The sequence below is a fragment of the Dendropsophus ebraccatus genome, chromosome 9 (genome assembly GCF_027789765.1).
Source record: "Dendropsophus ebraccatus isolate aDenEbr1 chromosome 9, aDenEbr1.pat, whole genome shotgun sequence".
NCBI classification, from domain to species: domain Eukaryota; kingdom Metazoa; phylum Chordata; class Amphibia; order Anura; family Hylidae; genus Dendropsophus; species Dendropsophus ebraccatus.
In genome coordinates, this window is record NC_091462.1 from 25,127,196 (window position 1) to 25,153,090 (window position 25,895).

The window sequence follows — 25,895 nt, forward strand, 5'->3', positions numbered from 1 at the left end:
AATTTCAGTGGTACTGGCCCACCATCTAATGTGTAAGGGGGCTTCCCAACATTCACTTCATAGGTGATGTTGGAGGAGTAAAGATTAGGCATGTTGAAGTTCTACTGAACAATCCTTTTGTTCTTGGGGACATAAGCTGCTGCCAATGGCGTCTGACAAAGCCTTACCCATCTTAACTCCCCATGATGTTCATGTTCATGGGGGGAGAGATAGATGTTGGCTAAATTAGCATTTTGCCATTAGTATTATGCACTGTTTTTTCCCAAATTACTTCCCAATAGGAAACCATACAGAACAAACTGATCCAGCTAGCGCTTACGTAACACGTCGATGTGTTAGCTGTTGTCCTGATGTTTGGTTATCACTAGTATATTTAAATGTACTGTTCCAGGATGAGTAACATGTGGGTCAAAGGTCAGAGGTGTGTATATCCTTGACTGCTTATAAATATATACCGCATGCAATCCTTCCTGCGTATAGAACATCCACCATTTATGTATCTGGACGGCTAGAATGTAATTATGTATAATACCCATCGTGCTGGTCCAGGAATCATCTGGCACTCCTATAATGTCCCCAAAATACTACACCTAAATTATATTATTGTCGTTTCTTTGTGTGCGTCCTCTAAAACCAGGCTACGGAAGTCTAAATTACCGTCAGTGTGTGTTCTCCCCCAGAATTGCTGTTTTCCTTTTACCAATGGGCAGTTGCCAGGGATAAAAACATAGTAACACAATGTGAGTCAGAGCAGCCTTGCTGATCCAGCCCTATTGTCACTTCTATACGTTCATTTTCTCCCGGCTGGACCTCTGGAATTCTTTGTAATTATAGTTTCCTTGTCCTGCCGTCCTTAATTATAGTGTGTGAAAGAGTTCTGCCAAGAGACTGCGACTATAGAGTTAAAGGAGGGATTCATCCCAAGGCTACGACGTACCTGCGAGCGTTCTAGCGGATAGGTTTCTAATGAGCTGTATTGTCTGTCATCGTGTAATGTATCCAGGTGTAGAGCGCCGGTGAACTTGTATATATAAAAGTACTATAGAATTTCAGCCTGAATGTCAGAAGAATACATAGACTTTAACAATTTATTCTACTCGCTGTATCGGAGCTGACTATTACTTTGGCGCAGTGCAGCTCAGGCATGTGGTCTTGTAAGAAAGGGCGACATGATGTATCAACACCGGGACCCCAGTGGGAGATATAGAGGAGAGTGATGCCTATAGCTAGAACTGGGGCCACACTAGTGGGCGGCTTGTGCATTATACCATGCCACCGTGTCGAACCTCCCATCCATTGGTTCTCTCATATGCTTAGAGGGAAACTATCGGTAGGTAAGAAGCATCTAACCTGTTCATATGTTCCTATAGTGCACGGGATGCTGACGATGACTGTAAGTTTATTACCTTGATCCTCAGCGCAGGAATTTTGTAGTTTATTAGGTATGGGGGTGGGACTACCACTCTTTGCCGATTGGTGCTGTCCTGTCCCTTCTAATGTATATTGGGGTGGCACTCGGCAGTGACGTCACTCTGGCGCTCATAACTGCAGAACGCTTCCTTAGTATTATAAGGGGTAGCCAGGATGGATCGGTGCGCTAAAGGGGATAGTCCTGCCTCCCACCACCTCATTTACATACCTAATAAACAACAAGGTTCCTAATAACCACACCGAGGATCAAAGTAAGACTCTTACCTTCATCCTCAGCACCCTGTGTGCTATAAGGATATGTCCCCTGGTTAGATGCTTCTATCCTGCTGATCTAAACCTACACGACACCTTTCACCCCTGGCTGGTTATGCAGCACATAGCTACACCATGCATGCGTCAGCTCTGCTACACAATGTGCGCGACAGCTCTGCTACATCATCAGTTAGTATGGAATACATATTGGGGTGATGTGATACAAAATCAGTGAAAAAAACAGTCCTGTGTTTACTGTGCAATAGTAATGACAGCAGCGGGCAGGAAAGAAAGCCAAGGGGGCGAGTACACAAATGGACCAATCAGGGAGATGCTTGATGGGAAGTGTAGTTTTCTATCTTGGTTATTGATCGGCTTTGAGAAAAACTTGTAACTCAGAAATGGCAGCAGCTAGAAAGACAGGAGACTGCTCAAACTACTCAGGGGGACTTGGCAAGTAAGACCAGCTAGCATTTTATATTTTTGCTCTTAGGTGGATAACCCCTTTAATGTCTAATGCCTAGGGCTCCTATGACCCCGGAACAGCATAGACGACAAAGGAAAACCTGCACCTCCAGCATGGTGGCTTAACATTTATGTTATGGAGATATGGAACGTTGCGATCTCTATGTTTCGAGTGTCTCAACCTTGTACATGGTGATTAGAGAGGAGCAATTCCCTGTCAAGAGATGCTTAATACCTTCTAGTGGAGGTAAAGCACATGTTTTACTGGACCAGATGGTGCTGCCATTACTGAAAGCCATAGTTAATGATCTTCCATATGTTGGGTCAAGATGGCAGTCATGTGCTCCAATCCAAATGGAATATTTTTGAATGAAATATATATATATATATATATATATATATATATATATATATTCAGTGGATGAGGTATAAGGTCAAAGTTAAACTTTTATTTTCCACATTGCTTCGTCCATCCTTATACATAGGAAGAGAATTGGCAATGAGCGAGGAGCAGTCAGCAGACGTCTGTGTATGATCTCAGTGATACTATTATATGGAGGATGCGTCCAGATGTCCTTGCTTCAGGGTGCGGAGTAATCACACATGATCCTGAACAGGTCAGAGCTCTCCGAGCAGGCAATGTCAATCAAAGCATAGTGTATTATAAGTAATGCTCAATCCAGATGGTGGCTACACGTGGTAGGATGATGTGTGGTCCTCCAGCGCAGGAAAAGATTTCATCGCTCATTCATATCTTCTACAACTCTAAATCCCATGGACTAATTTTACATCGGCATCATTGGAGTTCAGTTCAGGGGTTGTCATAATAGACAGAGAGAGTTCACTGTATTATCCATAACCGCAGTTTATTTTATTAACCTTTTTATGATGATTTTTCCATGTCCATCACTAGTCCAGAAGATTCATGTCTTTGTATGGCGATGATGTTATTCCTCAAAGGGGAATTAGAAAAACATACCTGTTTACTTGCAAAAAGAGAGCCACACCTGTCTGCAAGTTGTTGGAGGAGTTGCTCCCATTCACTTCAATGTAGCTGAGCTGCTGTGACTCACCTCATGGAAAATCTTAACTCAATTGAGTTTTTTCAGCTCCAATCCCCTTGAACTCCATGAAATCTAATAGATATATAGTAGTTTGGTAAAAATAAATGTTTGATTTTCCTCTTTCCTGACAGTCCTACCTTTCTATATACGGGTGTATTAGTTTTGCCTGGTATGTTGATATATGCACATAGTTTTTCATGATGTTGGGTATGCTTGATGCTGGGAATGCAGACATATGGGGAAAAAGCCTGTGCTTACCTTTTAGTGTCCGCCAGCATTCTCCTGTGGTGTCTCAGGTGTCCACCACTGGTCGAAGCCGCCTCCACTTCAAAGATAAGCTCACTGATTGGCTGAGCCGGCTCTCATTCCTGGGACGAGTAAATCCCGAAAGTGGCAGTGGCTGTAAACAGTGGGGGACATCAGGGACACCACAGAAGAACGTTGGGGGAGAGCAGAAAGGTAAGCATAGTCTCTTTGTTATTTTCCATATGTCTGCAGCACAATATCAAAAACATAACATTTGGCTATGTTCATGATGCAGATTTGCAGTCATTTTGAAAATTTTTAATGCTATTTTGTGAAATCACTGGCAAAAAGCTGTATCTTTTACCGCTAAAATAAAATCTTAAAAATCACTAAAATGTAACTTGCAAAAAAAAAGTACAGTATAGTATAGCAATTTTTCACTTAAGCTCGGTGTTCAGTGAATTTGCTGCCAGCAGCCCTCCGATCGCAGCGCCGTGCCAGACTTGGATGGATTCTTGTTAAGCTGGAGCAGGTGTTCCCTGATGTGGATAAAACAGAGGATGTCTTTGTAATGCGAGCCCCACACCTGCCTCTCCTGTGTGAAGTAGGGCTACAGCGACCCAAGTAAACTGATATACATAAACTAGTAATAAATATTCACACTACGTCCACGAGCGAATCAAGTCGGTAAAACTCCTGAACTAGAGCGGGCATGTTACCATTGTGTAAACTGTTATAGGCACTTGAAGAATGTAGTGTGGGACCGGAAAGGAGCTGGAATAATTCTAGAAATCCAGTGCTATGGTGCCTGTACCTGTCATCACCTAATGGTGGTCTTTGTGTGGCTTTAGGTCTTAAAGTGGTTGTTGAGGCTGATAAAAACAGTTTCACTTTCTTCCTGAAACAGCAACATCCCTCTCCTCAGGTTGGGTGTGGGTTTTGCAGTTGTGCTCTATTGAATTAAGAGGCTAAATTGTAATACCACACACAACCTGAGGACAGGGGTGGCGCTGTTTTTGCAAGAAAGAAGCTGTGCTTTTCCAATCCTGGATAACCTCTTTTAAGTTTATATAGGATCACTAACAGATTTTCTTCTATGGTAGCACTGCCACTCATGGATTATCCAGTATTCAGAACCATTTGATCTCATGTAATAAAATAGCTGCCCTTTCTTTATATTGATGATCAATCAGGCACTATCCCTATATACTCTTTCCCATATCGCTGTCCTCACTTGCCGTTTTCTTTCTATCCCTCCAGCAGAGTCGGATGATAATAAAATATCTACCAGATATGTTGACTTCCCCATACGGTTTTCATATTATTCTTTGTGTTCCCTATAGTGTTGGTGTTGTGCCAAAAAAAAAAGTTTTTTTTGTCTTGTCTGAAGCTCAAGACTTCAAAGTATCCAAGTTTATCCTTCATAGTCTGATAGCATGTGGTATGCATATTATAATTTTTTTTGTGTAAGCTGCACCCTTCCCCGTAAAAGCAAAAAATGAGTGTATGTCTTAGAGATTCATAAAAAAGGTAGGGGGCACATGGAGGGGGTTGTAAGGATAGACGATATGTCATCTACCAGCGTCTGGCTGGATTACTCCATTGGGAAGCTGTATAAAGAGGAACAAGACCAGCCCTCCGTATGCCATTCGATTTCTATATGATATAGTGGAGGGGAGAATGGAGAATTTTATCGGAAATTTAGGTTCTAAGCGGTGTTGAGCGGATCTGCCAAAATGTCCGGGTTCTGAAACCCAAACACTCAGCGTTTGATTCCTCGCAGCAACTTCTATAGCCGTGGGGGAATCATACGCCAGGTGTTCGGGTTCGGAGAACTTTGCTGTACTCTAAAGTTTTGACAGATCTGCTCTACACTAGTTGTAAAATGTTGAAGTTTTAGGCCTTCTTAAAAGTTTGCTAATGCACATAGCATGTCATGACTCCGTACTCTGGAGCCTCAGGGGCTCAACCATATGGTGCTCAACTGGGGGCCATTCCTAATATGACATGGAGTGGAGCATGCCCCAATCTTTTTTCCTGTGGGATGAAAGAGAAGGGATGTGGAGGGACATTAGGGCACCAGGTGCCTCTTTAGTTATAGCTCCGTACAGACCTGTAATAAAGCTGTGTACACGAGGCCTAAATCATAAGTTCCGAGGCAGTGACGCCCCCTCGTAGCGGGAGTCTCCTTGCCTACAGGGCCACTAATGATAGAGTGGGTATAGTTGTTTCTCTAAAGTTTACTTGTCCAAGGATTACACAATCTGTCCAGATCTTAGCTCAACCAGACTTTTCACGAATTTCAGAACCACATGACTGATTAATGATGAATGGTTATTTTAGATAGTGGTAAAATAACTTCATCTATTAATAGTATTTTCTTTTTTTTTTTTTACAGGATACTGAGAAAATGTTAAAAGCCGTTTTAAAGAAGAGCCGAGAGGGCGTGAAGAACAACAAGATTCAAGGTTGGTGATCAGACCGAAATACTTGTATTCTTATTATAACAATTCTGGAGCGTCTTCTTCTCATTTATAACTCTATGTTGTATTGTTTCTCCTAGGAGTTATGTGGTGTTACATATTGTGGGTCACACTGTCTAATGATTGGTACCCCAGTGTTGGCAGTAGAACCAATTCTTGTCGGTAGGGGGTCCATACTGCATTCCCTGTATCACCAATGACTGTCCTAGGCACAAGAAGTGGCACTGTGGGAGGATGACTCTAGATTGACTAGCATAGTAGCTTGTTGGCACTAGCTTAGGGGGCCTGTGGCTGCTTGGCACTACTTTGGGGCCATTGTAACTGCATGGCACTAGTTTAGGGGGCACTGTGGCTGGCACTAGCTTTGGGGAACTATGGCTAGTTGGCATTAGTTTAGGGGCTCTGTGGTGGCTTGGCATTACTTTGGGGGGACTTTGGCTGGTTGGCACTAGTTTAGGGGCACTGTGGCTGGTTGGCACTATTTTAAGGGCACTGTGAGTGGCTGCCACTAGTTTAGGGTGCACTAACTTTGGGAAACTGTGTCTGGTTGGCACCATTTTAGATGCACTGAAGCTGCTTGGCACTACTTGGCAATACTGTGGCTGGTTGGCACTAGTTTGGGGAACACTGTGGTTGGTTAGCACTAGTCTAGGGGGAGCACTGTGGCTGGTTGGCACTAGTCTGGGGGGAGTACTGGCTGGTTGGCATTAGTTTGGTAAGGCACTGTGGCTGATCTGCAGTAGTTTGTGGAGCACCATCACTGGTTGGTACTAGTTTGGGGAGCACCGCGGTTTGTTGACACTACTTTGGTGGCGCTGTGGTTGGTTGGCACTAGCTTTGGGAAACTATGGCTAGTTGACACTAGTTTGGGTAGCACCATGGCTGGTTGGCACTAGTTTGGCGAGCGCTGTGGCTGGTTGGCACTAGTCTAGAGGGAGCACTGGCTGGTTGGCACTAGTCTGGATGGAGAACTTGGCTGGTTGGCACTAGTCTGGATGGAGCACTTGGCTGGTTGCCACTATTCTTGAGGGAGCACTGGCTGGTTGCCACTAGTTTGGATGGAGCACTTGGCTGGTTGGCACTAGTTTGGCGAGCGCTGTGGCTGGTTGGCACTAGTCTGGAGGGAGCACTGGCTGGTTGGCATTAGTCCGGAGGGAGCACTGGCTGGTTGGCATTAGTTTGGTAAGGCACTGTGGCTGATCTGCAGTACTCTGGGGAGCACCATCGCTTATTGGCACTAGTTTGAGAGGACTAAAAACTTTGCTACGAGTTCTGGTGGCAATGTGACTGATTGGCACTGGTATTTGTTCATGGGCATTAGGTTGGGGCATGTCATATTTTAGCAGACAGAACATAAATCTGAACATCCTGTGCCGCACACATGAGTTAATGTCTCCAATGAGGCAGATCCTCTATCAGCTGACTGTCCGTCACTATCCCCCTGTTTATCTATGGTAGTGATAAAAATTTGATTGTCTCCTCTCTGATCTTGTTTTCCAGACGGAACAGTTATGACTCCCACTTGCACATAACTTACATATCTGGGATTTTGTGCCGTAAATTTCTTTTCCTGCTGGAGATTTTTTTTTTATTGCTTTCTGTTTCATGACAAAGCAATAAATCATTATCAATGAGTTCGCTTTCTTTCTTTGACCCCTGCCCCCGCCCATCTCATAAATGGCCACATATGCCCGTCCTACATAGAGCTGTATGGACATCAGTCACTTTTTCTCTTCATTTTTTTTTTAATTGCCGTCCTTGTAATTTTGGCAAAACCTTCACCGTTCTGTGTTTCTAAGACAAAAGCTGAATGATATATTACTTGTATCGCTCAGCATAGGAAATACTTGTACTTAAAGGGAATGTGGCACTGGCAAATGACCTATTGTTTAAATCAAGTATTTTGTTAAACCTATTTTTAAAGAATTTTTTTGTAATATTTTTTTTTAAAATTCCTCTAAATCCTCTGTAAATCACTGATCGAAATCTGGTTTGAAAGATTGGTTTCAGTTGACCTTTCTTTAACATGAATAGTAGCAGCTTAAGCGGGGGGGGGGTTGTAGAACATATTTTTAAAGAATTTCTGAACAATTATGAAGTCATCTTGCTGTCTTGCAGTTTTTATTCTGGCCACTAAGCTTAAAGGGGTTCTCCAAGGAAGAAAAAATATTCTCAAATCAGCTGGTGTCTGAAAGTTATACAGATTTGTAAAATACTTCTATTTAAAAATCTCCAGTCTTCCAGTACTTATCAGCAGCTGGATGTCCTGCAGGAAGTGGTGTATTCTTTCCAGTCTGACATGGTGCTCTCTGCTGCCACTTCTGTCCATGACAGGAAGTGTCCAGAGCAGGATAGGTTTTCTATGGGGATTTGTTACTGCTTTGGACAGTTCCTGACATGGACAAAGGTGGCAGCAGAGAGACTGGAAAGAATACACCACTTCCTGCAGGACTCACAGTACAAATCAGTATAACCACTTAAACACTTGGCTGAGACTTCCTGTTCTGTCTGTGATGATAAGGAGGAGGATACTGGGAAGTGATCTTTACAGTCTTACAGAAAAATGTGTCAATAGAAAAGATAATAAATACAGTTTACAGCTCAGCCTCCCCCTCCTTGTGGAGCATGCTTATAAGTGTATCCCATACAAAGAACAGGGTCTAGAGATCTATGTCAGTATGTCTGTGAGCATGAGGCTTGTCGTAAAGCATGTCACTAAATGCTGTTAAAAAAAACATCTCCGCCTAGATGGCAGCCCCCACAGTGTACTGAAATTTAAATGAAACAAAAAGTCAGAAAATAGAAATAGCTTAGAAAAGTTCCTAGTGTTTTCTATACATGATTATGCAAAGGAAGAGCCCGTGGAGCCTCATTAAAGAGTCTCGAAACACAGGACTATCCAGAAACCCCTCCAGGAAGGACCCAGCCACGGGGTGGCTCCTGAAAGGAAACCACAAAAACCACCATATTAAGTGGCCCTATAAGTCAATGTAATGACAAGGGAAAAACCAAGGCCAGGTATCCATCCACATACAGCTGTTTCGGGGTGTAGCCCCTCATCAGTGTGGAGCAGGATTCTGACTAGGTCCTGGCCTTGGTTTTTCCCTTGTCATTACATTGACTTATAAGCCCACTTAATATGGTGGTTTCCCTACAGAAGCCACCCCTTGTCTGGGTCCTTCCCGGAGGAATATCTGGCAAGTCCTGTGTTTCGAGGCTCTTTAATGAGGCTCCACGGGCTCTTTTTATGCATATTCATCTTTTCCAGGGGGCAATGCACCTAGGATTTCACTGCATTGAGCGCTTTCATTAGCAGCTGGCAGTGTTATCATTTGGCTGGTCTCTCTGAGATCAGTGATCTGTTTGTCTTATGGCTCTACTAGGCATTGCTCCCACCTAGCCAGAATCCTGCTCCGCACTGATGAGGGGCAACACCCCGAAACAGCTGTCTGTGGATGGGTATCTGGCCTTGTGTTTTCCCTTGTCATTACATTGTCTTATAGGGCCACTTATTATGGTGGTTTTGGTGGTTTCCCTACAGGAGCCACCCCTTGGCCGGGTCCTTCTCGGAGGAATGTCTGTTTAGTCCAATGTTTCAAGAGTCTTAAATAAAGCTCCATGGGCTTTTCTTTATTTGCATATTCATGTTTCCCAGGGAGAAATGCACCTAGGATTTCACTGCATTGAGCGCTTCCGCTAGCAGCCTGCAATGTTATCGTTTGACTCGTCTCCCTGAGATCAGTGATCTGTTTCTCTTCTATACATGATGGCAGAGTTATATACATTCAAGAACCAGTTGAGCACAGCAGCCATTTCTATGATAGACTTCTGAGGGCCGTCAGTGTATGTCTGTCGACTGCGTCCATGATGAGAGGAGGTTCCCATCTGTTCTCTTCTCCTTTTCAACAGCTCAGGTGCTGGTGTACATACTGGCAGCTGCCTAGGGCCACCTGAGCATCGGGGTAATTGCTTCATTTTGGGATCTCTTAGATGAAATATCAGCCTTCCTTTGAAGAAACTGCATTTTGTGTATCTTTTTGGCCATTTACTTCAGAACTTTGTTGTGTCTCTTGGCCCACCAAGTAAGATGAAGGCTGAATATGGCTGGAGGCCACGGAGAGCGCTGCCAGCGATTATACCATCCGACGGCCCGGTGTCAATCTGCGCCACCCGCGCTATAAGCATGCACTAAAATAGACTCACAATTCTCTTTAATGCTTCATTTCATTTTTATTAGGGAATTCCATCAACAGCCAATGCCTAATATCTTCTTATTATAGTCTTATGACCATATTATATTCTTATATCTTATAATTTTATTCCCCACAGCTTGTTGGCAGACGCAGGCAGCTTTATGATGGCCTCCAGCTATAGTAGCCTGGAAATGAAGCAAATGCATGGATTTACGCCTCTCTGTAAAAAAAATATGAATTTTATTGATATATTCAGGAGAGCCGTGTAATAGTGTGTAGCTGCCTGCTCTATTAGTGGAAATATATTATAGTAGATGGGGAATATTGTATGTATCTATGCATGTATGTGTAGCTGGTGGACAGAGAATTCTGGAAGTTGATATGATGGGCAAGCATAGGACAAGCTGAACAATTTGGTCAAAGCCTTTCCAAAATAGTAGCTGTTGTATGGTGTTCCCAGTATGTCAAGGTTAGGAACTATGAAAGGGGAATTCCTGCAATTTTCTTTTTCGTTCAAATGATCTGGTGCCAGAAAGTCATACAGATGTGTAATTTACTTTTATTTAAAAATCTCAGCTCTTCCAGTACTTATCAGCTGCTGTATGTCCTACAGGAAGGTGTGTATTATTTCCAGTCTGACACAGTGCTCTCTGCTGCCACCTCTGTCCATGACAGGAACTGTCTAGAGCAGGAGAGTTTTTTTATGGGGATTTCCTACCGCTCTGGACAGTTCCTGACATGGACAGAGGTGACTGCTGAGAGCACTGTGTCGGACTGGAAATAATACACCACTTCCTGTAGGACTTACAGCAGCTGATAAGTACAGGAAGTACTGGAGCTGAGATTTTTAAATAAAAGTAAATAACATCTGTATAACTTTCTGACAGCAGTTAATTTGAAAGAAAACTTTTTTCACTTCATGGCTCCGTTCACACGGAGTATAACGGGCGGAATTCAATGGCGGAATCCCGTCAGCCTCCCTGTCATAATGAGAGTCTATGGGATGCTCGCGCGCCTCCTCTCTCTGCGTCCCTCCACGCTGAAGAATATTCATTCTTTAGCGCGGAGAGAGGCGTGTGAGTCTCCCATAGACTCTCATTATGACAGGGAGGCTGGCAGGATTCCCCCCGGTTTACTCTGTGTGAACGGAGCCTAAGCTTGCAGTTGGGTCATGGATGCCCAAGGCTTTTTGATGCATATGAACACCTGTCCATCTGGTCCACTACAGGAGAGCTACTGTAGAGTAATTGGCAGAATAAGGTAGAGCTTCCTATGATGGAAAGGAGTCACAACACACAGTGCATCACAGCTCGCTGCAGACAGGTCAGAATAGCCACCCTGACCTCTACTGTCTAAAACGTCAGTGATGGTCACAGGACAACTGTACATGGATCATGACTAAAAGGATCAAGCTGGCTTCATGTGATAAATCACATTTTCTTAAAGAGAATCTGTTACTATGTTTATGCTGCCTTAAATTAGGGCAGCATAAACTAGTGATATAAATGCTGAACAGATCGGTGTATTACTTACATCATTCTGTTTAGCCGTTCTCCTAATATGCAGGATAATAGGTTTTTTGCCACACCCCTCCCCCGCCCTCCAGCTGCTGAGTGACAGGTGACTGCTATACACAGCATTCATAGATAATTGCCAATCAGCAGCTGGTGGGCGGAGTTTTCTGCTTCTCATGAATATCCAGGACTCCTGGGCTTATGCACATAATGATGAGGCCTACTTATTGTCCATGTTATTCAGAAGGATATCTCTGGATCAGCTGCACAGAACAATGTAAGTGATACATCATTCTGTTCAGCTTCTCTGTCACTAGTTTATACTACAGGACAGCATAAACCTGCTGACAGTGTGCATTAGTTCCCTAAGGAAGTGGGGACACCAGGATGCATTATGGGAAGAAGACAAGCAAGTATAGCCTTGATAAACCAATCCCTTAACTATAGTTTATTGAACTCTACATATTTGCACAACTGAGGAGGACCCCTGCAGCATATAGGTAACCAGTGTTGGATAGGGTTATTATTGCTCATCCATTATGTTGGTTATGAAGATCCAGTGCCATTGCTTTTAATGTGCTACTAGATAGCATGGAAATCTGATAATCTGGTACTAGTTTTACCAAAGAACGGCCATATACTGTAGAGTTTTAGTAGATGAGTGGAGACGGAGGAGACAGAACCAATGATGAAAGATTTTGTATTGTTTTCCCAGTATTGTGAGTTTCCATCTATAGATTATATCATACTGTAGGTATCTGAGTGATATGATGTCCCACCTCTGGAACTCTAATCCTATTGTGAGGTCAGGGGTCTTCCGACTTACCTTCCTCTAGGTAGGATCGCCACCTGTGAGCTCAGTTCTGTTGATTCAAGTCTAGAAATATCATAAAACGAGCCGAGCTGTAAATGTCTATGGTGGAAAAACCCTGTAATATTTTATCTGATAATGTGGCACTTCTCCAGTCCTGCAGGTGGAATTTTATTGGACTTTTTTATAACTGCAGTAAGTTCTAAGGAGAGTGAGTACAGTACAGCGGGCAGGGGGTGGAGGACTCGCTAGCCTTCTGGGTCATAGTCAGTCTTAATGGAGTTGAAACCTGTTTTCAACTGTTTAATAACTGAACATGTCAGTAAACAGTTAGTTATTGCTTTTCTGTGGTCATGCTGTATTTCTGCTTCTAAAACAAACTGCTCTGTACATCCTGTTACAGACTTCCTGTTCTTGTTGTACATTGTAGCTGGGAATTCATCCAGCTATATCCCACTACAACTTCTCAACTATAAGCTTGCCTATTACACCCACAGGTGCCTTCAACATATTAGAGGGGTTAGACAAAACTATCACTGATCTTTGATTGATAGACCAGCCAAAGAATGCACTGTGGTTCACTCGTTGAGTCCACGCCCTGAAACTGCTGTCATTGGATGGATATCTGGCTTTGGTATTACCCTTGTCATATCCTTAGACTTGTAACTGAGTTGGCTGTTGACTTAAAGGGCCACCTATAATGGCTTTTTTGGTGGTCCATTCACAGGAGCCTTCCCTTTGTTTGGTTTTCCTATTCTGGAGGAATATCTGACTAGTACCGTGTTTTAAGACTTGTAAATGAGGTTCTGCTGACACTTTTGCATAGTTGATAAAGGCGTTGATGGAGTTGGCTGAAATGCTGGCTAGAGTTTACAGCAGAAACAAGTCATCTGTTACTAGATGTATACAGGAACTATGACAATGCAGAGAGCAGGTTGCATCAGTAGGAAAAAACACAGAAAGGTAACAAAATAACTTTTATACCAATATTTGCTAATTTATTAGACAAATGAAAAAATATTTTAACATTGGAAACCCCTTTTAATGTATTAACTGTTAACATTAAAGGAGAAGTCCTGCGAAATTCAAAAAAAGGTGGAGGGCGGGGTTCTGGTTCCAGCTGATAGCCGCTAGTGGCCTGCAGCTCTTCCAGCTGCAATTTCACAAACCCAGCTGAGTGATTGCCGGTTCAGACAATCAGTGACTGGGGAGGGACACTTAGCCGGGCCATGATGTTGCAGCTGGAAGAGCTGGGTATGTGACGTTCCCACATATCAGCCGAAAAGTATATCTTAGGGCCCTATTCCACCGGACGATTATCGTTTGCATCATCGTTAACGATTAATGATCTCAAAGAAACGCTATTGTGAAAGACCTGAAAACGTTCACTCCTTTCCATGGAACGATAATCGTTACGTATGATTGTAATTGCGATCGTTTTTTCTTTGCTTCTTTTTTATTCGCTATTGCGTTCGTATCTATTGCGAACGACCGAACGATGTCTTATTCAATGCGAACGTTTTGCCAACCAGCAACAATAAAAATAGGTCCAGGTCTTATAAAGCGATCAACGATTTCTCGTTCGGTCGTTAATCGTTAACTGCATTTCAACCGAACGATTATCGTTTAGATTCAAACAATTTAACGATAATCTGAACGATAATCGTCCGGTGGAATAGGGCCCTTAGAGCTGTCAGCGGAACCTGGTAGCAGTGCTACAGAGGCACAGGGACAGGTTCTCTTTGTTTATCTTTTTCACGCTGTCCCCTCCCCTGATGCCTTCCCTTTTTTGAATTTCACTGGACTTCACCTTTAAACTTTGTTATACCTAGTACAGCGACCTCTTAGGTGTTCTTTTTACCCTGATATTGTCATATTGAACCCTTTACTATGAGGCATCACATAGACTTACCGTAGGTTTCTTGGAGTATTCCTTTAATTTTACTGTCTGGCTTATGAATGCGATCATGGCATTGTCAGACTGTCATATGGAAACCCCGGGAGTTCCAACTTTATGAACGGAGCTGAGACCTTTTCCTCCAGCCCCTACAATCTTGACTAAGACTTTGTCCTTTAAGGGGAACAAAAAAAAAATGATTAGGTCAAAACAAAACTTTCTTTGTTAAACAAGAAGAAGGTTTCCACTGTTTCTGGTTGGCTGTGTGATGTTCTGCCCAGTTCTGCGGCTGCTATCAAGTACGACTCAACAATTATATTTCAGGCTCCTACAGATACGAAACAATTGTGCCACACAAGTGATGTTAATATTACTGGCATCAAAGGTCTCCCCTGGGGATATGTGTATTGCTCCTGTTTGATTAGTTGTTTGCTGTCTCCATTATTTTGTGTACATCACGCTACCTTTGGTTTTCCAGCTGTTTTTGTACCGCATGTCCCAGCATGCGCTGCAGCCACCAATCCCTATAACAACCCTCTGCAGCAGATATTGCATTAGCCATAGGTATAATGACATAGTGTGAAGAGAGATTTACATAAAGCTTGTGTAATAATCGTCCTAATATATCGTAGGTGATGAAAATAACATTGGCATAAAGTCACAGCAGGTCTATTTAGTACCGCTCATAACTTGCCCGCAGCCTCGGGTGATCTGATCTAATGAACGAGCCGTATGATTAATGTGAGTCAGGTTTGCCGTCCTGTTTGCTCTAAAACGGAACGCTATAAGTAAACGTGTAATGGCGTCACGCACTAAATAAGTTATCTATGGAGCGTGAAAGTGACCCCCCTGGCCCCTGGTAACCATTGTGGACTTGTAAAATGTGAATACAGGAAATGTAAGAAGCTTCAGCTGAGGATGTAGGGAGGAAAGTTTTCAAAAAATTGAACACTTTGACTTGCTCTGTGTCTACCCTTGAAAACTGTATGTTTATCTAAACAGGTCAATGCACTTAGGAGATGTGGAGTTCTGTATATGAAAATCGATCCTAGAAAAATAGGTAGTGTACAAAGTTGGACTCAAAATTTTTATTGGCGAAGAGTGTTTATATACTTTTTTTCCCAGCATATTATAACTCAATCCTATTTACTGTTAGGCTATTGACAGGGGTCTTTTGAGCACCTCTATAGCCATGTGTTGTATATGAAGTAACCTATAAAGGGGTGTGGTCTCTGAAAAGGGGGCGTTTATGAAAAATGGTGACACACCTAGCATATTGGATCTTCCTAAAAGTTGACTAATCCTGCAGTCATTCTCTCTTTCATCTGTCCCTTACTCCTTGCCAATGTACAGTTCTTAGGGACAGACTACACAGTTAGTATGTAGTCTGTAACCATGGAGACAGATTTTCATAGCAGTTGCATATACAATATGGTAGGATATTATCCAGACTATATGAACCACTGCTTAGTTTTTTTGTATTTGAATACATAGGAATGAATACAAATATTCTTCAAGGGTATGTTACATGTATAGAGTTCGTAGCTGATTTCATGCTGCGGATTCTGCAGAAATACTCTGTACCGTCATTGCCTATGGGACTACATTCTCACAGCGGAACAAAAATCCGCTAGCCACTGCCCACTTAACCCACCAACTGCTGGGCTAATATATTACCTGCCTGTGTTCCCTCCTGCTTCTCTGGCTTCAGCACTCCCCGGCTGTCCCACCGCAGCCACTCATTGGCTGGGTGGGATGTCAGTGAACCAGGAGTCGGAGAAGGAGGCCTGTGGGCAGGTGATGTATTAGCCCGGCAGCTAATGGGTTAAGTTGGCAGCTGCTATCTTACCGCAGCGGAACTAATATCCGCTGCGAGAATGTAGACCTATAGTAATGACAGTATTGCAGCAGATTTTGCTGCTGAATTTGAACTGAACTGAACTCCGCTGTGATCTTGGTACATGTGAATGCACCTTAAGACACACAGCAACAGGGCAAGAAGAGGATGTGAAATTGATTTATAAAGTATGGGGAAGTCTAATCCTGCAGTCATGCTCCCTGCCACCTGTACCTCTAAGGTAGAGAATATGACTGACTACAGGATCAGACTACACATTAATTATGTGTAGTCTGTTACCATGGAGACTTATATCTTCTTAAAAGCTGTATAAGAACAGTACAATTTTTTGAAAAGTTTATTAGCATTTTAGATACATAGGGACACATGCATATACATATAAACCAGACTTTTACCTTTTATAGTTTTCTGCAATAAATGTAATACACATGAATAAAAGGAATCGCTTAGTTTATTTTCCACATCAGTTTATTAAGACGTTCCATGTCACTGTTTGTGAAGCGGAACGCCATGGAGCGTGAATGAAATGTAGAAAGCACATCTGCATTACAGACCCCAGTGAAATGCGCTGGTATTGATCATACTTAGTACATGGCTTTTGTTCCCTTTTAAGTCTAATCCAGCTCTTCTCCATTCTGGCAGGAGGCTTAAATTACACGTCTTGCATGTTTTTTATGTCCCTGTTTTATTGGGACTAGCAGGAGGTCAGCTGGTTCATTACAGAATTCTTGGCCCTTTATGGGTTTGTTGGTCCGGGCCTCCTACAACCAGCAGGTCTATGGGTCACTTGCTGGAGATTTCCTCTAGGATTTATAAAAAAAACATTTATTACACAGATCCGCAGAGCCATTCTATTAGTGGCAGAGTCTGTACCAGAGCCTTTCCTGTCTATCTGCTGGCCCTGAATACAGTCTCTTTTTATGTGATGGTATTTTGCTATTTTTTACTATTGTCCTATGTATAGGTCCATTGGCCTAAGGATTACTCTCTATTAAAGGGGTTTATTAAAAAATCAGATCATTTGGCATTTGAATGTATCCATGATTTCTTGGACTCCCTATAGCTGCATCCAACTTTCAGCCAACAGTATTCAAATGCCGAATGAAGATACTCTAGACTAGACATGTTTGAGTTGCGCTCATCTCTAGTCATCACTGTTTGATTGTTAATGGTCTAAACCCTAAACTCCTGTTTATTTCAATGGGGCCGACCTGTTGGGACCTGTGTAAAGCATGCAGAATTGTATAGCTCTTGCGTTTAGAAGCTTCCAATTAAACGTTGATGACTTGTCCTAAGGATAGGCCATAAATGTAAAAAGGACTATTACAGTTACAGCAACTAAAAGTTATTAATTATATAATTAAAGGGGTTTTCAAGGACTTTTTTTCCCCGATGACTTCTCAAAATAGGCCACCAATAGCTGATGAGTAGGGGTACAACATATGTCACCCCCATGAATCAGATTTTTTTGCCACAGTCATAGTTCCCACCGTACACCGTGAATGGAACAGGGAAGCAGACAGCTCCAGACCTTGTGTGGTGGGAGCTGATCTGCAGTAACCCAGTACAACCACTACGTAATGAATGGCGCTGTCTGCTTCCTGCTTTATTCAATGTAGGACTTCTACCAATGTAATATTCATGGCTTACCCTTAACACCCATCAATAGTGTTAGGTTATACATTCAAAGGGATTTTTCTATTTCAATATACTTTCTTTATCAATTCCTTAAATCTGTTCAGAAATAGTACTGTTTTTTTAATCCACAAAAAATAACCTTTTTTTTAAAAATTGAAACCACAATACCCCTTTTAATTCTCTTCTACCTACTGATAGTTCTTAATTTTGTAGATCCTTGGAATAACAATCTTATCTTGTCCTCCTGAGTTTTTCCTCCATCTGTAATCTTATCTATGTTTATTAAAATGAAAATGTCAAATATTCCAGCGATGCCTTGTGATTCACTGCTGGGAATACCAGCGTAGCCTAAAGCTTTATATCCTAATAGACGTTATATTTATTTTATACTAACAATTACTTTTTGTTCACTATTTCTTTAATGGAACATATTAAAGGGGTTATTTAGCGCTACAAAAACATGTCCGCTTTCTTCCAGTCACAGCACCACTCTTGTCTCCAGTTGGGGGCGGGTTTTGCAACTCTGTTCCATTGAAGTGAATGGAGCTTAATTGGAAATCACACCTGAACTGGAGACAAGAGTCGCGCTGTCTGTGGAAGAAAGTGACCATGTCTTTGTCAACGGAAGTAGTGTGGTAGAAGATGCGACCACGGTGATGATTGATGCAACAATCAATAAAGTCTGCAATGACCTACCAGGTTTCTTGCGTATTGAGACTGATGCCATGGAGCCAACTTCACCAGTCACCTGAATCTTTGTGACTGTAGTGTAGTAGTGACAATTCAGAGGCCTATAGATTTCGCATGAATGCCCCATCTCATACGGTTTCCTTTTGAGATGAGTATTGTATTTCCTAGTCTGGAACTTTCAATTAATGGCCTATCCCTAGGGAACATCGGTATAAAAGCTTGTCCCCTTTATTGTTCACCCAGGTAGCTTTCTGTACGTACAGATGTAGTTTGTCCCCATACTGCTGCTCAGCTTTCTTCACCTGTCCAGGCTAAAGTACATTATGAGGCATAGCCACACCCATGTATATCTATAGAGCCATGTCTGGATAAACAATGAAGGGTTCCCACGGGCTTTCAAGAATTTCTGGTGGTGTTATATTATGAAATAATTATGGAATCTTGCAGTTTTCACTCTGGCCAATAAGCCCAATAATAAGATGAGACATCCTGTTGAGTAAAGAGCATTTTCCAGCAGTGTCCTCCTTATAATGACAGATAGGGTTAAAGTGAAAAGTAGATACATAAGACAGGTCGAGGCCTTTCACAATAGATGATGGTTACTGTTCAGCCTCCCCTCCCTGCATACTGACCTTCGCACTGGTCACAGAGCATGCCTAGAATCAACTCCAGTCTGTTGTGTAAATTCCAGTAAAAGCAGCTCAGGCAATATGACAGTTCCCATAATAAAGTCTATCTATACTGTCTGGCTCCTAATCATTAAAAAGAAAATAAATGATGGTCTGGATACTGAAACCCTGATGGATTGATGAAACCACGAGGTATAGAATTCAGCTGAACTCTTCTGCATTTTGTTTTAGTGTCTCAGCATTTATATGACATGTTAAATACATCCAGAGATAAAATTTTACCTTATCTTAAACAGCTTTCACAAATTGTAAGTCGTTCAAAGTAAAGTTATAACATTTGCTTAGAGAATATGGTGCCACCTGGTGGTAAAAATGTATAGCAGTGTGCACGTCCATCTGCTCAGCTGAGTATTGGTGGACACACATGCTCAGTCTCACTCTCCTCAGCCAGGTCCTTGCATAGTGATCTTCTGTTCACTTCGGAGCAGCCAATAGAAATAAGGAAGGAACACTGCAGTAACATGGCAGTATAGATGAGAAAACTATATTGTCAGCCGCCAGGAGGGGAAGGAGACCAATCCTGTTCACAGTCTGTCCCCAGCAGTACTAAGGGAAGCAAAGAAATACTGAAATAGAATTTTATTATAATGCTAGAAACACTGTAAATCCTTTTAGAAGCTTTTAGTATAAAATGATTCATGCAGTAACCCCTTTAATGTTTCCCCCCGGCCCATACTTCTTCATATGTCTCTGGACAGCTCTGCAGTTTGTATAGGCCCTCCTCCAGCCCATTCCTCATAGTGAAGGAATGAAAAGGACAATGACGTGCCAGGCCACGACTGTTGCTATTGATGTTGTTGAGCAAACTTCAGGCCTCCTATATAAAGGGTAATGTATATGATAAGCATAGAAAGCGCTATGTCTGTGTGTGTTGTTGTCCCATATATCTCCCAATCTTGTTTGCGTGGGGAAAACTTTGTCAAGTCACTGTAAGAAAAATGTGGTCCTCTTTTTGAGGAGAAAGCTGACAGCCGGGTGTCTCTACAAGTTCATCAGCCTCCTGAGCACACAGTGAGTGCTCCTCCATTCAGCAGACAGAAAGGGAAGGCGGATGCCATTGTACTTGCATGGGCTCTGGAAATATTGACTCTGTTGCCAGAGATGTTTGTGAGGTGCGTTGCTCAGGAGATCCGTTCCTTCTTGTAGCTGAGGAATGGGACTTAGATAAAGTACCCTGACATAGCAGAGCGGGTAGGAATAGCAGAGCTGAAACGTCCCGGAGGCTGGAGGCGCGCCAGTGGAATTTTATGAGGTAGCCGCGAAGCGCAATCAGTCTGTCAACGTGAAAAACTAATAGAGAACTGCTTAGAGAAGACATAGAGACGTGCAGGGAATTGCTGCATCTACATTTGTTGCCTTACCAATGTTGGGTCATTCATAGGGACCTATGGCGGGGAGTAGGATGGGGGGGGGGGGGTGTTGGGTCATTCATAGCGACCTATGGCGGGATGAGGAGAGGGGGGGGGGGGGTTGGTGCCAGGGATTAACAAGGTATTATGATACACTGATTTTTCTACTTTCCCCTGGTCATAGCTGTATAGATGCATAGCTGTATACATGCTACAGCCTATAATAATAGGTCGGTGTCATGTGAAGTAGAGGGATCAATTTACACCCCCAGAGTAGGATTACGCGATTCCTGGATATCTTGCTGATCTGCTGAGTGTGCATAGTGGTCAGAGTGCCCCCTGTTAGTGTCCTCATGCCATTAGATCTCTTTGGTCAGAGTGCCCCCTGTTAGTGTCCTCATGCCATTAGATGTCTTTGGTCAGAGTGCCCCCTGTTAGTGTCCTCATGCCATTAGATGTCTTTGGTCAGAGTGCCCCCTGTTAGTGTCCTCATGCCATTAGATGTCTTTGGTCAGAGTGCCCCCTGTTAGTGTCCTCATGCCATTAGATGTCTTTGGTCAGAGTGCCCCCTGTTAGTGTCCTCATGCCATTAGATGTCTTTGGTCAGAGTGCCCCCTGTTAGTGTCCTCATGCCATTAGATGTCTTTGGTCAGAGTGCCCCCTGTTAGTGTCCTCATGCCATTAGATGTCTTTGGTCGGAGTGTTTTATTTAGTTCCATGGGTCAGTAGATAAGAAGCTCTTTCTATTCTTTATTAGACATGGTTTACCTTGTCCTCCGAGTGATGCCGCCCCATCATGCCCTCTGTAAAGCATCAATAGATCACTGTGAGATCCTGTCACTGCGCCATGTGCCCAATGACCCAGCCACCCACAGCATACACAGTCATTATGCTGAACTAAAAGTCAAAGTATCAACAATATGAGATCAGCCCTTACAAACATCCTCTCCTTGTGCTTTAGTGGGCGGATGAAGACGTAATGGAACAGTTTCTGGGGGCCAAGACTGATAGAATAGCAGGGCTTACAGCCTGTTATATACTCCAAAGTGAGAATCATAAGATCAGGACAAAACCCTTCTGATTGGCGGATTATTACTAATCACCATTCAAGTGTACCAGCCAATTTTTTTTTTTTTATCATTTGTTTGTTGTTTTTGGTTTTGGGTGGGGTGGAGGGGGGGGGGGGTCTACAGCGATAGGTAATATGCAATGGGGAAACCAGATATTTTTTGGGCTGTTAATGGCCCAGTGTCCTAAAATACATGAGTGCATTTGAACCTGCTGATATTTCCCCTTTAAGGCTGGGTTTACACTATGTTTTTGCAATCTGTTTTTTTTTTTTCATCCATTTTTGCCAAAAACTGATGAAAAAACGGATGCATTTGTATGCATCCTTGTTGATCTGTTTTGCAAATTACTTCCATTATAAAAAAAAAAAAGGATCAGAATGCATCCATACACAAAAAGGATGCATTTTGATTTATTCATTTTTTTTATTATGGAAGTCAATGGAAAAACAGACCAAAATGGATGCATACAAATGCATCTGTTTTTTCATCCGTTTTTTTGCAAAAATGGATGTAAAATATGATTTGCAAAAACATAGTGTGAACCCAGCCTAAGATGGTTGAAGTTGAGTTGAATTTCCAAAGTCAGGGTTTCTGCTACTTTACTCATATATCTCTATGGTTAAAGCCCATAGAGTTGCAATAACTTATTTTGAAAGATAACTCTTTTAACTCAATGGCCGATGCAAATCCAGCTTCCCATTCTGTAGTATATACATACAATACCATGCTGTGTACTTCATCACCTCCACAATGTAACAAGGCGGGAATCTTGTCATTGCTCAGCGCTATGAATAATTGGGGTGTTTCCGCATGTCTTAAACCCCACAACTCTTTTGACTTGATCAAAGGGTTGGAGAAGTAATCTCTGCTTTGTAGATATCTATGATTTATTTTAGGGTTTAGGGTCCTGCATTCGTATCCCACCCCACTGTATATAATGTCATCAGCTTTGCCTGTGGTAGTTTTTATTATTGCCCTCCGCCATGCCGCACAAAGCGGGGGACATATATTACACCAGAGGAGACAGGCCGAAGGATCGGAGCAGGGAAAAAGTCTTTGTGAAGCCAAATCAAACAACAGGGTAATGCAGGGAAGGTCTTTACATTAAGTGCTATTCATTTCCACATTTTCTACTTGTCTCCTGTAAATCTTTCACCGCTGCTTCCAAGTTCAGAGGAAAGGCTTCTCTTTCAATGCGTTCCCATGAATTCCGGCCTGAATTAGACTTTCTATACAAATGGATTTCCGATTTCCCACTTGCTTCCCTTTCTCCTCTTTTTTATTTTCTTCCCCTTAGTTGCAGGTCTTACGTTACCATCCCGGCTTGTTTTACCGTCCTTTTGGGATGTCGTTTTATGAGATTTCTTTGTAGAGCCAAAAGTTGCTTTATTCTAGTCGTGCTGTGGTTATACTATATATTGAAACTTTTTAGACGTTAAACGATCTACCTATGGGTTTAATAAATATCTAGAGGTTGAGACTATCAGCACTTCATACATAGACATAAACACGTTGCATGAGATTAGGGAAAAGGTCTTCTTTTCTGGTAACAGCGCTACTTTTGTGCTTGGGTTGTGCCTTGTATTGCAGTTTTGCCTCATTTACTGAGCTGTGATATCAGATTCATCCTATGTACCGTTATTAGGCCCTTAGGCAGCATGCACACGTTCATGATTTACGGTCCACAAGCTGATGTATACCACGGACTGCACTCTTGACCTCTTTATGCAACTCTCAACATCATCATTTATTATGATGATGAAGCTGGGTGCTCCAAAACAGCGAAAGTTCTATGCTACTGAACTGACATGGCTGTGTCAGCACAGGAGCACAGAGCTTTAACTTGGCATCATACTAAATTATGATTTTGACAGTTCTATAAGAGGTCAAGAGTGCAGTCCGTGGTTTCACCAAGACGTGGTTCATTTGGTTGGAATTTCAGGGCACGACTGATTTAGCCTCCTTGCTTACATTGGAGCCGGAGACTGTTACGCCCTCCTGAGTGAACCCTGAGGTGGTCAAAACTGGTCGACTGGCGGTGGCCATAGCTCTTGTACCCCCCCCCCCCCCCCACCCCACCCTACCTTACCTCCCCTCTTCTAAACCTACCTCCATCCCTCCCCCCCCTCCCCTTTTTTTTTCTCCTCTTCTTTTTTTCCTTCCTTTTCTCCTTCTCTTCTTTTTTCTCACCCTCTGCTTGCTTATCCTTTCTCTCTCTCTCTTCCCTTTGCCCTCTCTACTCTAACTCCATCTGAGAGGGGACCTGATTTGGTTCTCCCTTTTCTTTTTCCCTTTTTTCTAAGGTCTCTCTATTCTTAGTGCATCTGCACTTTTGCTGGAAAAGTAGAGAGGACGGAGGGGGCCTTCGCTCTTCTGGCGCCTGTTGGGCAATAAGCACGGGCTCAGTTATTATCTACCACATAACCTCATTTTTGTGGTCTTTGTTTTTTTCTCGTATTTTCCCTAGTGCGGTGAATTTCATTGTTTGCATTATGTCATGTTTCTGGGTGCTTGGAGGGTGCTTGGAGGGTGGTGGGTCCCTGCTCTTTGTCTGTACCTGCAGAAAATGTGGTTTAGTTTGGTTTAAATAAAGAATTTATAAAAAAAAAAAGAGTACAGTCCGTGGTATACAGTCAGCTTGCCGACCGTATATCACGGACTTATTCCTAATAACATATAACCCCTTTAAAAAGGACCTGCATCCTCTCCTGACTTTTATTTTTAGTAAATACATGTATACCCCATAAAATAACAATCAATTCTGGAGCCTCATTTCTTATAGCTCTGTATTTTGCCTCCCCTTACTAGAAAAGAGGTATGAGTAAATAGACAAATGGGTGTTGCCATCTGGGGGCATGTCCGTGCACTGTCTAACACTGCCAGCTTTGATTGGATAGTGTCAATGTGAAGGGACACGCCCCCAGTTGGTAACACCCACTTAGTCGCAGATTTCCAATTGAAAAACTAACGAATTCCACAGCAATACAACTATAAAGGCAAAACAACTATAAGGTATAAAATTATTTTTTTGGGAAATACATGTCTTCACTAAAACAGATCAGAAGAGGCCATGGATCCATTTTAATATATACTTCAAAGGGGACTGGTGTAAAATGTTTCCAGAATATATTACAATTTTGTGAGGAGTCATTGTGACATACATAATGCATAGTGCCTAATGAAAATATTAGTAATATAATAACTCATATAATTACTTTTACACAACCCAACATAGAGATACAAACCCTGCAGGTCTAGAGCAAAGTTTCACACCGATTCCTTAGGGATGTCAGACACTGAGTTACCTGGGTATTAGAAGTCAACAGTAAAGTAATGGACTCAGCTGATCAATAGAACTGCTATAGATAGGCTGGGAAATTAGTGTAAGCTTTTTGTGAACTCTCTGGTTTCAGTAGATAAGTAAAATGATCAATTCTTCAAGGCCAGACCACTCACCAGCCATGTTTCAAAGAAAAAAAATAAAAAAAAATAGTGATGGGAACATAGACCAGATCAGCTATCACCATGTACATCATTGTACCTCCTTAAAGGAACACTCGAAATGACATTGATACACTGTGTTGTAGCATCTGAACTGTTGTAAAACTACAGCTCCCAGCATGCTGTGGTTGTGCAATAGCTGGAGAGCCACAAGTTGGTGATAACTGATCTAAACCAAGGGCTGATCGTTCAGATGCAGCATTTGACAAAATGAATCCATTCAGGTACGACAATTTAAATAGGCACTGATTTTTCAATGAACTTTGCCTAGTATAAGCCAATATAAGAAACTTTGTAATATATCTTATCAGACAAAAGTGTTTCCTTCTCCTGTTATCATGCATCATCCCTCTCTCTACCCTCCCTGCCAAAAAAAAAAAAAAATCAGCCTGGCTTTTGTTTACTGGTTATGACTTCAGGATCAGATTGTAAGTCTATGGAGGGGGAAGATGGGAGGGGAGTGCCCGGGCGCGTACACACACGTGTACACACACACGTGTACACACACACACACACACACACACACAGCAAAGTGAGAGACAGCTAAAGACAACTTAGAAATCTGCAACATATATGATGGTCAGATATAGTGCTGTTCCACATGTACACACACACAGGGCAGCTTATTCTGACAATGTCATTTTAAAGGGGTACTCCGGATAAAAAAAGTTTTTAAATCTCAAGCCTACCAGTACTGTATGTCCTACAGGAAGTGGTGTATTCTTCCTAGTGTGACATCTCTGT

The 25,895-nt window shown here is 42.4% G+C and overlaps 1 protein-coding gene across 2 annotated transcripts in view; it reads left to right on the plus strand.

Annotated features, from left to right (window-relative positions):
* TANC1 (tetratricopeptide repeat, ankyrin repeat and coiled-coil containing 1) overlaps positions 1-25,895 on the plus strand; it is a 190,287-nt gene that overhangs the window by 49,893 nt on the left and 114,499 nt on the right. For both annotated transcript variants that reach the window (XM_069982743.1, XM_069982737.1), the window contains exon 2: positions 5,857-5,926. In XM_069982743.1, the coding sequence (XP_069838844.1) occupies positions 5,869-5,926 (58 nt within the window). In that variant the 5' untranslated portion in view covers positions 5,857-5,868. The remainder of the gene's footprint in view (positions 1-5,856; positions 5,927-25,895) is intronic.